The sequence below is a fragment of the Opisthocomus hoazin genome, chromosome 4 (genome assembly GCF_030867145.1).
Source record: "Opisthocomus hoazin isolate bOpiHoa1 chromosome 4, bOpiHoa1.hap1, whole genome shotgun sequence".
NCBI lineage: Eukaryota > Metazoa > Chordata > Aves > Opisthocomiformes > Opisthocomidae > Opisthocomus > Opisthocomus hoazin.
The window spans coordinates 26,878,966-26,892,981 of NC_134417.1; the positions used below are offsets into that span (position 1 = coordinate 26,878,966).

At 42.8% G+C, this 14,016-nt stretch overlaps 1 protein-coding gene across 1 annotated transcript in view; it reads left to right on the top strand.

Moving 5' to 3' along the window:
• The first annotated feature begins 10,518 nt into the window (after nucleotides 1-10,518).
• KPNA4 (karyopherin subunit alpha 4) overlaps nucleotides 10,519-14,016 on the top strand; it is a 28,726-nt gene continuing 25,228 nt past the window's right edge. Inside the window, exon 1 of the mRNA XM_075418382.1 lies at nucleotides 10,519-10,815. Within this exon, the coding sequence (XP_075274497.1) occupies nucleotides 10,747-10,815 (69 nt within the window). The 5' untranslated portion in view covers nucleotides 10,519-10,746. The remainder of the gene's footprint in view (nucleotides 10,816-14,016) is intronic.

The following is a 14,016-nucleotide window of genomic DNA, read 5'->3' on the forward strand; positions in this document are numbered from 1 at the left end:
TCTTACCTCTGGATACAGACTTTGGTTTATGCTAGGGGGAAAAAAAAGAAGCAGACAACAGTCATTTCCACATCTAATACGCATAACCCAGTAATATAGACATCCAAAGCTTAACAACTCATTAGTGTGCAACATGTGCTCCTGATTAAAGTGTGCTCCAGTCAGCACGAACAGCATCGGAAGCAGCAACAATCAATAGTAGGTTGAGTGGATCCAAATGGAAACTAGCTCGTTGCTATGGGAAAGGTGCTATGGGGGAACACGTGCTGCACCCGAGAGGAGCCCGTGGGAGGCAGCTTGTCTGGGGACCCACTTGATTCTCTCCCCAATCGGCAATGGGGAGAGTTTTCCCTTTCCCTGCTCCCTTTTTCTCTCTGTCCTTTGGCTTTTTATTTTTACCAACAAGCACTTTTTACCATTAGAGTGCAATGTACGCTCTCAGCTGTGTCTCAAGAGTAAATCTTCAGGCAGGTAAGTCTGTCTCAACATCTTCTGTGCAACAAAGATGCAAGCCAGCTTTACATCAGTTTTCTATTTATTTCCTAGGCTGCAGGTGAGTGTTATTCATAGTCTGCCCGAATGGATTATAGAGCAAAAAATACTGTGTTGGTCGTGACAGCATCCAGGACAGCCAGACTGCCGTTCTCCCAGTCTGACTTCACTCCTCAACAGTTTCACCCCTAACCCGCTCCCTTCCCCATGCCAGCAGCGCTATTCTCCTGCGGGAACACTACAAAATTCCATCATCTCTGTCTCACAGGCTCAGACTATCACGATGGAGAAAGGACAAAAGTTACTCCATAGTTTAGTAGATTATAATTACATATTCCTAAACTGGAATCGCCATGAACCTTAGAATGTTCTTTTTTCCCACATTAAGTTGGTAGTGATTTATAACAGCCCTGAATACCAGTTCACAACTAAAAGGAGATTTTAATATAAAAGAAGTAATTATCATTAAAATAAAGAGTTTATCTAGGTGATCTGACAGAGGCGTAGATTTCTTGAAGGTACTAAAAAGCTATATATGTCAGGAAAATTATGTGGCCATTATTCTCCCTCAAAAGAAAAGCTGAAACAGAAATATTGCCTTTATCAGACATCAGAAAATCAAGGAAAGCTCAGCCAGAAATCCTTATGAGAATGGGCCTCGTTACGGCTGCTGCTCAGAAATACTAATTTTCTTCATTACAGTGTAACAAAGAGATATGCATACTTAGAGTATTTTCACATCTCTACTCAATATCAATCATTCAGCCTCTCGAAATTCCTTATTCAGTTATGCATTCTGGTTTCCTTGCAAAATTAGCCTCAAACACAGCATTGACAATAGCAATCTGCATCTGGACATTTACATTTTTGTTGCATAAAAGATGCATCTTGGATTTGATGCCATTTTATATGCTAAATTCTGCTCATTGGCAGTGTTAACAGCCCGAAATAAGATAGCTTAAATTTTAAATGCTCCTGCAAATGTCTCTAGCTTTGTGATCCAATTAGTATTTCCATGTACAATGTGAAACTTGTATTACCTCACACTTCATACTAGCATTTAATTATCTAAGCGTACTGTATGTATCAATTTTTAAAATACGGCTCTGAGGCTTCCATTTGCAAACCTGAGGAACTAAGGTTATGAGGGTAAGTGACTGCCCCTTCTGCGGACAGTCAAGTGGAACAGAAGCCAGAACACCGGAGTCCCCAGGGCTGCCGCAGATACTGAGTTTTCCTTTCCTTCTGCAAACATCATGGAACTTGCCCAAAACAAGCAGCTGCGGCAGAGAAGTTTTCTGTCACTGTCTTACCATCAGCAGTGCAACCAGAGCATGACTTTGTTCTAGGGGCATCTTAAGAAGAAATTTTTTTTAGCATGGAAACAATATATTCTGGAATCTTACAGGGAACACTGAAATGGCTCACTTCAGCAACCATTTCCTAGCTTTTTTATCTCAAATGAAATTTTCTTTCCTTCCTTTACTAGGAATTCATTCTGTTTGAAAGGCAGAGCAGCTAGGACAAAGGCAGGGAATTGCAGCTCCACAATCTGCTGATTCATGATTGATTCCTGTTCTTCTTGGGCTATTTGCAGCTGATGCATTTGTGATCAACTCCAGCTCTGGTACCAAGAAACGTTTTGGGCAATGGTCATTTCATGATCTGTAGATTTGTCTGCAAAAGGTCTGATCTAGTGCATTAAACACTGAATGTACATAGGCTGAACTGTAGAAAACTTTACCAATGTAAATTAAAAGCAATCCCAAAATCAAAGGCTGTATTAAATGAAAAGTTGTATTAACTCAGAGTAACTGACATCAGAAGTAGACTCATGTACTATTTCAGAGACAGCTTTGAACCTCTGATCATAAATTTTAACAGGACTGCCTCCTGCTTAGTGTTTGCAGTCATGCGGGAGCCCTAAGTTTATTTTCTAATCGCAGGAGCAGATGTTCAGCTGATGCGAATCAGCAAACTGCCACTGAAGCCAGAGGAACTACCTTTAATGTGCACCATCTGGGGATCTGTTTTGCAGTCTCTCCTTCTGAAGAAACAGAATATTGTGCATTATCTTATAACTAATCACACGGTAGCTTCCAAAAAATGAGAAAGAAAAATAGCTAGAGCTCTTTAACCAGGAAAAAAGTGTTCATTATGCGGTGTTTTAAATTCAAACAGGCCTTGTGGGAGGAGATCCTCAGGGCATCTGTAACACACAGGCTGTAAGCAAGCACAGGAAAGCAAGCCTGGCAATGGACAGCGTTAAATGAGTGAGAGCACTAAAACTAAATTGGCCTAGTGACATCAACAGGCCTTCGGCTTCGTCAACATCTGATACGGGCCGGCACTGAAACCAAGCTCAAGAACATATCTCAGGAATTTTAGTGTCTTCTACGACATGATTAGACTGTTATAAATGGAAAGGCATTGAATCCTACTATGTTTTGGACATTTTAGGCTGATTTTCTTAAAATTTTAATTCTGTGCAGTTCATTACTCTGAGAAACTGTAATGCTAGAAAGTGAGTTTTTAAGTACCACTCCAACTAAAGAGCATTTTTTTTCTAAATAGTAATACATGAAGTTTTTTCTAAATATAAAAAAGCTAAAATACAGTGTAACCAGTGGTTCTAAACGGACAAAGAAAAATAAAGGGGACGCATGCACAGGAACTCTACAGCTTTTGCATACAACAGAAGTGTCCCACTGCACCAGAGAATGACCCCTGCGTGAGAGTGAGTGTAGCCAAAAGATAGAAGAGCTGGTTATTTACAAGGTTGTGGTCCCAATCTTATTTTCCTAAGGACCTCAGCCAACTTCCATCAAAAAGCAACTTGAAACCAGCAGGTTAGGGCAAAAATTTTAAAAACAAGTTGCTGAAATGATCGCATATGATTTTTTTCTTTCAAGTGAGGAGAGAAGCAGGACAGAAGGCTGGATGTAATTTAAGAGTTGATAATTTATCCAAGAAGATAGCAGTATTAATGTCTTTCTAGCTCAAAAGGGATGACATGCATCCACGCCAGATGCATCGTCAATGCACGGTCCCTCATACTGCTGTTTTCACATGCCTGTAGACAACAGCAGGGGTAAAGCAAATGTCAGCAGCGATAGCAGGATTTGTTGTAGATGCTGCAGATACTCAGTGTACAGCCTTTTATTACAAAATGGCATACAACTGGGGCAAAGCATATCTGAGCAACTAATTAAGAACCGGCCAACAAAGCAATTGCTCAAGAAGGCATTTCAATTTTGTGTGAGCATTTTCTGAGAGAGGAAAAATTATTGTCTGGCTCATGCAGTTCAAATGCGTAAAATCAGAAAAGAGCAGAAGAGAATACAGAAGAGACTCAGGCAAAATCAGGCACTCTACTAAAAGGCGACATCCTAGAGGTAGTAGCTGCTCAATGGCACATCTGAAATATTATTCCAACACACTGACATAAGAGAAGACTAAATGCAAAAATAGTGTTCAGAGAGTAGAAATCAAATTTTCTCCTAGATTTCACCTTAAAACATGTGCTGTCTTTTGCAAATGGATGCCTTTGAGTTACCTCCCCCAAAATCAGCCTATGGTGGTTGTTACTTCAGTGGGGGAAGTCTGAAACGCAAGCGTGGCATCTGCTGCTCACGGCCTGCTGCCGCGTGGTGTGGGGTTTGCACTAGTTCATGCTAAGGGTTCCGTGCTGACTCACCTCAGGGATCGCTGTGCCTCCACCTGCCCACTCCTTCGGCAGCAAAACTCTGTCAGCACCTCTGGCTCTTTGGAGAAAAGGCTTTTTGTGCTAAGGAGCTACAGCAGAGCACTTTGGGAAAAGTGACAACAAGTGCCAAAGAACTTGAGTTGCTTAATGGAGCTAAATAAAACCGTGGTGCTTTACTTGGATTGGTCCTGTTCAACCTTACGCAGGTTACTTTTTTCTAATAAGGTCCACTTTAAAATAAAGTCCCTGTTCTGTGAAGCTCAGTTTTGTGTATTTACTGTTTGTGTGTGACAGGTTTTTAAGTCTTTTTCACCTGGTGCAATATTCACAGCTGACCCCAGTTTAAGTTTAGGTATTACTTGATATGGCTGTTTGGATGTCCAGCAAGCGCAGTTGGATCCCAGACTTGGAGACGCTCTGTGTAAACTCAAAACAAATAGCTGTGTTTGTAAACCAGATAAAAGATTATCATAAAATGTCCTACCAGCAGTCCAGTGGTCTGCTTTTTTGTTAATACTAGCTATTCCATTTTGAGTCTGAAAAGGCAGATAAACCTCGGGATTAGTGAGCATTTTTCTATGTCCAACACAAATCTTCTCAGCTTTACATAATATTTTGTTTCTTATACCAGGGACACAGGTTTACTTGCTTTGAAAAGCCATTTGCAGGAACTCATTTTACCAAAATGTGTGTTTAGGGCAAAATATTTAGGGTAAAATATTTCAGATCAATCCACAATATTCCTTGAAAGAGACTTTCATGATAACTTGATAATTACACATTTTCTAATTGCATAATCAAGTGCAAAGTTCATCAATTATAAACATGTTACCTGTTTGTAAATGTAAACTATTTCTAACACAAATCTATCTAGCTGTGTGTACATATATGGAAAGGACAACAGTGGCTAAAAGCCATTTCAAACATACATATTCTGCCGTTTTCCTTTTCTTTATTTTATTTTTTCCTTTTTCAGATATCCAAATGATGTCTGAAATAAGAATGGCCCCTCTATGATATAGCTGCTTGGCAATTTTCTGAGTTAGCTGAATTTTCATATGCCTGAGCATAATGCCCAGGCAGCATATCCTCTGTGTCAGAAACTGAAAAGTGATAAAATTGGCTCCTGACATCAACTGGAAACTTGTATTCTGGAGAAAAATTCCTCCTTGTCAACTGGTATCCCCATTCTAGCACCTATACATCACTGGACAGCGCAAATTCTACACAAATTATAACCACCTCCAGCTACTCTGACTTTATGTTCAGGTGCCAGGAGCAAATAATTTAGAACCGCTCCTTAACAAGAGGTTGAGGCAGCTCTCAGTATCTTTCCTGTCACTGCCTGAAGGATCAGAAGGTGAGCAGAACCTAATCCAGATCTTTATATTTGCATTACTATTATTCTTCCAATCTGAGAAATATGCAAAAATATTAAAAGATAGAGCTTTGTACTGTAACATCATGTGAGGTTTGAACACTATCATACCAAGAGAATTTGCATTATATGCATAATTTGTTATGTTGCAGGCACCTAAATTTAGCCAAAACTTATCCTTCTAGGAGAAACTAATTTAGAATCAAAATATATATATATTTTTAGACAGCCCAGTGCCACCAGATGAAGAACTCAGAAGGGAACTGGTCTATCCTTCATAACTGGTCTTCCGAGTGTTGGGAGATTTGCACTGCAGATCTGAGGCAAAATCCAACCAATACAAAAATAATATAGTAATTGTTCCTCTGAGAGCTAAACAGATTAATTGGACTACAGTTAAACAAAATGCACTCGATTAATCTCTGATTATGTCTTCACTGAAGTCACACAATAAATTATTCTTCAGATGATACCAGATCAAAAATACAGATCAAAGACCATTGAAGGACAGTCTTCCTCTCAACATACATAATTTAGTAAGAGCGAAGCATGTTCTTATATTTCATATGAAGGTACACAGTAAAAAACTATGCATGCCAGAATGGTAAGTTAGATCTGATGATCCGGCAAGGTGATTTTAAGACAGGTCTGGATTTGAAGGAAGATTCTCCAAGGAACACTACCGCGATGATTCTCAGTTATTTTCAAATGGTTACTCATAAAATGACAGGGTTATTGCTCAGTCCCTTGTCTCTGTCAATCTTTTTCCAGGAACACAGAGGAAAGGTCAACTGAGAGATGACTTAATTAAAAGGTCATTGTTACTCATTAGAGCATTGAGTCAGTTCTGGTCGCTAGAGAATGCGCTGGCTTTCCGATTCCGCCTTTCCCAAACCACGTGCTATGTAATCAGTCAGTGCTAAGCGTGGCGACAGCGGGAGGTGGTAGAGGTGGGATGAGCATATATACGTTTGGGTTAGAAAAGACATGGAAAAGGTAGTTATAAAAAGAGCACCAATGGAGAAAAATGGTCTTTCTTTCCTAAACTTCTGGGTTGGGTCTCAGACACCATGTATTTTTTACCTTCATATCCTGACTAGTTACAATCTCAAGACATGGTCAGGAATGTAGCATGCTAGTACCAAGGCACTAGAGTCCAATTTCATTATCAATGATCATGTTCTGCTGAGACAGGCCCTCACTTGTGCTCTGAGAGACCGATTCACAAAGAAAACCTTTTTGGGGCCATAAAATTTTAAAACTCATTCTGCAAAAATGTGTCTAAGGGACCCTAAAATTGTTCCTCAAAGGAACTGACACTAAACTAACCAGCAAATTATTGATAGGTCTGTAAAATACCTTTTAATCTTAAGACCAATGACTTCATGCCATTATGTAATAGTAACTTTTCAATACTTTTATTTATATTTTTAGATAAAACTACAAAGCAATCTTGTTAAAATTCTCGTATTTCCTCCAGTTGGTGCATAGTTTACTCAGAAGGAGCTGCACTTTAAATGCATAACTAGATGAACCAGACGGTATAACAGATTCGCAGTGCTTCATCCTGAATTTTCACATCTCTTGTAATAGTTTTTAGTTAAACCTATGTTATTTTTAGGTATCTCTTTCCGGATTTCATATCCTTATTATGTAAAACGTTGTGGTTCAGCAAATAGTATTAGAGCATGGTTGCCAGTGTAATACTATTTCCATCACATCAACTATGTGATTACAATAGGTATGTTCAGATAGGGCAATTTCAAAGACGACAGAGAATAAAAAATACGAAGGATTTTGCATGTCCTTGTGAAACATACCACACAATCTTTAATCACAAAAGGAAGCAGCATTAAAATATGCCTGAAAATTATATCAAAAGTAGGGAGTTTTACTTCAGTTAATTCAAACCATTCATACGTAAATCCAGGGTGATAAAATAAACTCAACGTAACAAAAGCCATAGCAAATGTGAGAGATTTCCAATTTGGTAACATAAAACATTTTACCTGCAGATCATTTCCTTAAACAGTAAGTGCAGAAGCTAAAAGTAATGAGAAGCCACCGGTCAAGTCCATTCAACCAATTTAAAATTGAACATGCTGATAGAATTTCTTGTTTCCCAGAATTCACACATTTCTACTTTTTACATAAATATTTTTCTTGTTTCTTTAGTAAGGGCTTCCTTGTGAAATGATAGCATCAATTTGAAAGACAGTAATTTTGAAATAGTGAGGTATGATATTGGCATGGTTGTACCTTCATAATACCCTGTTTTCTGAAGACAGCTGTGCTGTGTTACTAACCAAAATGAGTAAGAGCGCTAGCTAGAGAGATCCTCTTTTTTCCTTTTTCTCTATGTATTCTTCTAAAACATTGCCAAATGGACAAACTGTATTACTTTTAAAAATGTAAATAGCCACGTCAAGAAAATGTCTTTTTTGTATATCTGGACTGCAATGTGAAAAGCCTGCTGTACCTACACCCCCTTTGAACAAAATGGGTTGCACATTGGTAGACAAGTAGCTATGGTTATATGGAATACCATCAGGACTAATTAACCCTGACTAATCTACCCTACCTGTATTACTGTGACACTGCTACTACATTTGTGCAACAGATGTGGCTGTGGTGACTCAGACTGCTGCCACTGGCAGGCTCTTTCCATTTAGAACAGAGCCTCATCCTCTGAGAGATCTCCAGGGGATAAATCACATGGTAGCCCATAGTCTGCAAGATCATCATCTTCATGTTTTCAGAAAGAACTAAATCAAGTTCTCTTTTCTGATATTCATAAATCTCTGAGTGACTTGGTTTACACACTTGGGAAACTGCATCTTCCTTCATGGCTTTGACTTTTCTCAACAGTTATCATGGAAAATCGTAAGGCCGCTGATCAAACAAGGGCTCTATCGACACGCAGGACTTTACACAGAGGGATCCCCACAACCCCTGACTTAATTTTCCAACCATTAAGAATACAAACTACATGTGGGATCGGGGCAGTGTGCATTCCAGTGAGTGCTTCCAGTTGTGCGCAGAGGTACTATTTTCTGGATGAAGTTATACAGGTAGGAAAAAATTTGCCGTCCCCTCTGCTCTGCAAGTGTATCTATCTGTTTATTTCAATCCTCTTTACGTCCTTTCAATCAAAATGAACCAGGTTAGCTTGAAAAGTTTGGATAGTAGCTTTTTTTCTAATATTCTGGAAGACTGGAAGGAACAGAGCATATTTTCCTCACAAGTTAAAGCTGAGTCCCAAATGTCACAGGCATTACCAAGTGAGCTCTGAGAACAAGAAATACTGGATATTTTGTAAATAAACCACTTTTTTTTTCTGGCAACTGTTGTCTCTCTACCCTTCCAGGAACTTTCTGCAGTCTAATCAGTGCATCACAGAAAACCTAGAGAAGTGTGAGATTTCTTTTACATATATCAAGTCACTGTCAAGAGGCAATAGTTTATCAGATGCGAGTTCCTGATAAACATTTTTTTTACATTTAGGATTTACCTGAATAAAGACAGGGACATATTCTGATAGCCGCAGTATTTGGTGTAAGCAAAATGTCTCGGGCTATGTTCAAAGGAAGCACATCTGTGGAATTTTCATGGCATCATTTGCTTTGCTGGTATGTTCAATGAAAATTCAGGAATGACTTTTTGCAGCTCACCGCAGTTTGCATAACACATAGGTAATGTTGCTTGTTATAAAGCACCCTGAAAAGAAGCTTGTAGTCCCAGAAGGGAGTTTACAAACATATGTAACACTGGTGACTATACTCAAAGGCGAGAAGCCTGTCTGGTCAAAGCTTGTAGTTAGTTGGAAAACGGTGTCCACCAACATTACCTGAATTACAGCAGCTACTGCTGCCCAAAATCCACTGCCACTAAACCCCACTGTCATCACCAAACCGTAAGACATTGGCCTGTGAAAAATTCTGAGCCAGCAGAGTCTGAAAGATGACAGCAACGTATTTCCGGCCCAAATAAGCCAACGTGGCCTCTTTTCATCATGCTAAGCAACTAGAATGCTCCAGGAAACCCGATCTTACTAAATCATGCTTTCGCTCCCGATGCTGATCATCCCTATCACAAATACTCCCACTAAGCCTTGCTGGTGAACTTGGCCCACGGCTGCTGTGCAGCATCAATGAGCGCACTGCCCCACACAGCGGACTGCTGCGGACGCAGCTGCAGACAGATGACGGTAATCCTCGAGGAGAGCTTACCCGCATCTCCAAAGCGGCTGCCAAAATACCTGCTGCTGTATCCTCCGCCCTACTTCCTCCTCTTTTCAAAACCGGCTGTGCTCAGAGCCAAAGTCTAGCAAAGAAAAGCGTTTCGGATTAAAAACCGGATGGTGCCAAAGGCGACAGCTGCAGCGGCTCCTTCTGCTCACTCCTTACCGAGCACTTTTCTGAGACTTCACAGGCGGGACCCCGCGGAGCACCGACGCGGCACCGGGCCGTCCTGCGGCCGCAGGCGAAATAGTTTTGTTTAAAAAAAAAAAAAACAAACAAAACCAAAACCTTATTTTATTCTTTTTTTTTAAAGTGGCGCGGGGCGAGGCTGAATCTCCGGTACCCCGAGGGGAGCGAATACAAAGTCGAAAGGGGGGAAGGATGAGCCGTTATTGACTTTCGTCCGCGAAAACCGGCGACGGCAGGCGGCGGGGAGCGCCCGCCCGTCCGCCCGCCGCTCCTCCCCCGGCCCGGAACCAACCGCCACCCAAGATGGCGGCGGCGGCGCCTGAGGGGAGCGGCCGAAGCACCTCGAAGCGCCCGCTCCCCGCCCCGCGCGCGCGCGTCACGTCTCCGCGCGGCTCCCTCCCTCTCCCTCCCCTTTCCGATTGGCCGTCGGGCTCGGGCTCCGCAGCCAATCGGCGGGCGCGCCCGGCCGGCCCAGAGCGAGGCTGCCCCTCTTTCCCCTCCCCTCCCCCGCTCGCGCCCGTTCCTCGCTACCGGCACGTTCGGCGGCCGGGGGCAGCGCCGCCCCGAGCAGGGTCCTAGCGACGCCTTCCCGCGCCTTCCCCCGCGGGCCTCCGGGCGTCGGCGGGCTCGGCGGCGCCGGGCAGGGGGGACCTCGGCGGGCTCGGGCAGGGGCACGGGCCGCGGAGGAGGCGGAGGAGCCGCGCTCCCTCCCACCTTCCCCTCCCCGCCCGTTCCCCGCCATGGCCGACAACGAGAAACTGGACAACCAGCGGCTGAAGAACTTCAAGAACAAAGGCCGCGACCTGGAGGTAACGGCGGCGGCGCCCGGCGGGAGGGGCCGGCCGGCCATGGCGGCGGGAGGGGGCCGCCGCCGCCGTGTGGCGTCTTTCCTAATGCGCCCGGCGAGGGGCCCGCGGCGGGGCCGCGGCCTGCGCTGCCCGCCCAGCCAGCGAAGGGAAGGGAGGAGGAAGAGGAGGAGGAGGAGGAAGGGGGGAGGCCGCGCTGCGGGGCCGGGCGCGGCCGGGCCGTTGGGCGCCGCGCGGAGGCGGGAGCGCTGAGAGGAGCAACGGCCGTCGGCCCCGCCGCGCAGCGCTGAGGGGCGGCTGACAGGAGCGGCGGGCGGGCGCCGGCCCGGCCTTCCCGGTGCTGCTCCGGGGCGGGTCGGCGCGGCCCCGCGCTGGCGGCGGGCTCGCCTCGGCCTTTCGCCGGGTCGGCGGCCGTGTGGCGTTGCCCGGATTCCCTCCCGGCGCTCGGTGATCGCCCTCGGTGCTGAGCAGCCCCTGCAAGCCTGAGTCAGGGATTAGGGCCCAGCCGGGTGTTCCGCCGTGCGTCTCGGCGAGGCACTTTAGTGAATAGAGGGTTTAATTATTGCCTACGCTTTATAGTAAAGATTATTATTAAAAAACCCAACCCACTTTTTTTTTTTTCTAAGAAAAAAACAAGGTAAATGTTGTTATTTTACTGTTCAGTTATCTGAGCACGGAAACAGTTGTGGCTTGTAGTATGGAGCCGCTAAACTTTTTGGCGGCTGGACTGCTACGTCCATTATTGGAGCTGTGAAGGTGCTTCCTCAACACAGCAGAAGAGATGATTAACTTAGGGTTTCCTTAGTAAATATTCAGATTTTAAAATTAGGCGTCAGTCCTCACCCAGAAGCGCTTGGCCAGGAGTGCGGGCTGGGGAAACCTGTGCATCGTGATACTGTCAGGGACGGGTTCTGGTCGAGAAAGGGGCTATGGCATTCTCAGTTCTGGTTTTCACCAGGCTCAGTATGTGTCCCTCTGACTAGCATAATATTCTCGTCTTTCCTATGAAGATGATTGTACAGTATTCCTTTTTCAACACTAAAAGATGCATTTGTGTTGCTGCCATTCATTAAAACATCTGCCAAGTTTCCCATTTGGGTAATTAAGATTTGGGTAATTAAGAAATCAGTAACACCTTGATTTTTAGCTTGTCCAAGTATATTGATGAAACAGTTTGTTATTCAATTATTCACAAAGTTTGGTGATGCCAACAGTGTTGGAAGTGGGAATAATTACTGTAGTGATTGCTCTGTTTGCTAACGGGGTTGTTAGCTTTGTTAGTAGCTACTTGTCTTAGATGTTAGTGTGTTTTTGTAGAAATTGTTATCATTGAATAGACACCTGTATGAGGAAAGCATGTTTAGGAAGGTGCACAGTAAAGCATATGCTATCATAGGAAAAAATGAAACAAGTGGGAAAATACAGGCTGGAATTCATCTGTGTTTTCTCTCCTTTGGTGCCTACGTACTGAGTTTTAAGGTAAGTTGGCTAAAGTAGGGAAGGTTCAAGATGAACACGTGCAAGTAAAAAGAACGCGTCTGTGTGTATCAGGAAGCAGGTGATCTCTTCAGTGTTTTTTGAACTTACTGATGCACTTTAATGGCCCTCAGCGCAGTGAAAGCATCACTGCTAGGCCATGTTAAATTTTAGATACTGACATCCATCCAGCAAATCCTGGAACATATGCTTGGTACCTAAAATAACAACCATGGATGGCTGTTTTTCATACAATAGCTCAGGCTTATGGCTATCAGTCTTGCTTATTAACTGCTTACACATCACATTTTTCATTGGTGTGAGAGATGTTGGTAATGTCCCCTTATAGCCAAGTATCCTATGGTAGCAACAGTTGCTAATGAGTGTTCAGTGAGTTCCTAACACCTGTGTTCCTGTGCTGCTTTTAGCAGAAAGATGTCTATTTACTTCACATAGGAAGCCAACATTTGATCTTTATCTCTCTCCCTCCTCCCGCCTCCTTCACTCCTCCCCCTCTTTATCTCTGCTGAAATTGTGCATTTAGCCATTGGTTTCTTTTACAAAACCCGTGACCTTTTTTGTTTTCCATGACAGTATACCTCCGTTTGCCGTCAGCAGACAAGTAATAAATCACTCTAGATTTGGTGAATTACAAATTAATAGATATTTCTAGAGGCTATGAAGGGTTGCCATGTTGCAAATTACAAGCTTTGTAAAAACAGTATAGGTATGATTCCATGTTGCTCAGAGCAGTCCATTGACAGCTTTATTGCTAGCAGTTGCTGTCACATTGTACTCACCTTCCTGGTCTTATACCTTCACAGAAGGTTATTGTAGATCTTACAAAAGAGAAGGGATTTCCTGCATTTTGTCTCCTAAAGTGCTAAGCGTATGTTTAGCTTTTTGACTACTTAATGAGTCAAAGTTGGACTTTCATTTTCCAGTCCATATCACTGTGCTGCTAAAAATACAATTTCTGGCCTTGAAAAAGAAGAAAAACCAAAACACACACCTGTTTTACATAAGATGTTTAGCCAAATTCCTTCATATGCTGGAGTATTGGGTAAACGTGCATGCATGGACATGTTGCGTCGTAAACAATTGCTGCCATGTGTTTTAAGATGACAGATTGGTGGCAACACTGGGAATAGAGGTATTCGTTGTGACCAGAATTATAAAATACTTCCTTGTCCTTTTTTCTTATTTATAGTGCTGCTCAAAGGTATACCGAGTATAATAATCTTTTTAATATCAGAATAGTTTGTGCCGTGAGAGCAATAATTTGTAGCAAATACTAAGGCAGTATCTCTGGGCAGTTTAAGGTTGCTGGTCTTGTATGTGCAGCGCTGTGTCAAGGTCTTCCACGATTTAAGAGCTGTTCGAGCTGTGGAAATAAAAAATAGTGTTACTTCAGCGCAGAAAGGAGCTAACCTTATAGAATTGGTCACATTTACTTTGTTAACGTCCAACCCCAAGATCTTAAGTGCTTATCTGGGCTCTTACACAAAATTGCGCAAATGCTCATCTGCTAGGAAAGCTAGTTAAGGTAACTTTTTTCATCTTTTGTCTTCAATAAGGAATAGCTTTTACTTGGGCTTTTTTTCTTGATTAAGAAAGGATGAGCTGTTTTTTCTGTTTATTGTGGATATGACTGTGATGATACTCAGTGTTCTTTCCAACATTTATTTTTATTTGTATTACTGTAGACTTTGGAATCAAATAACTAAT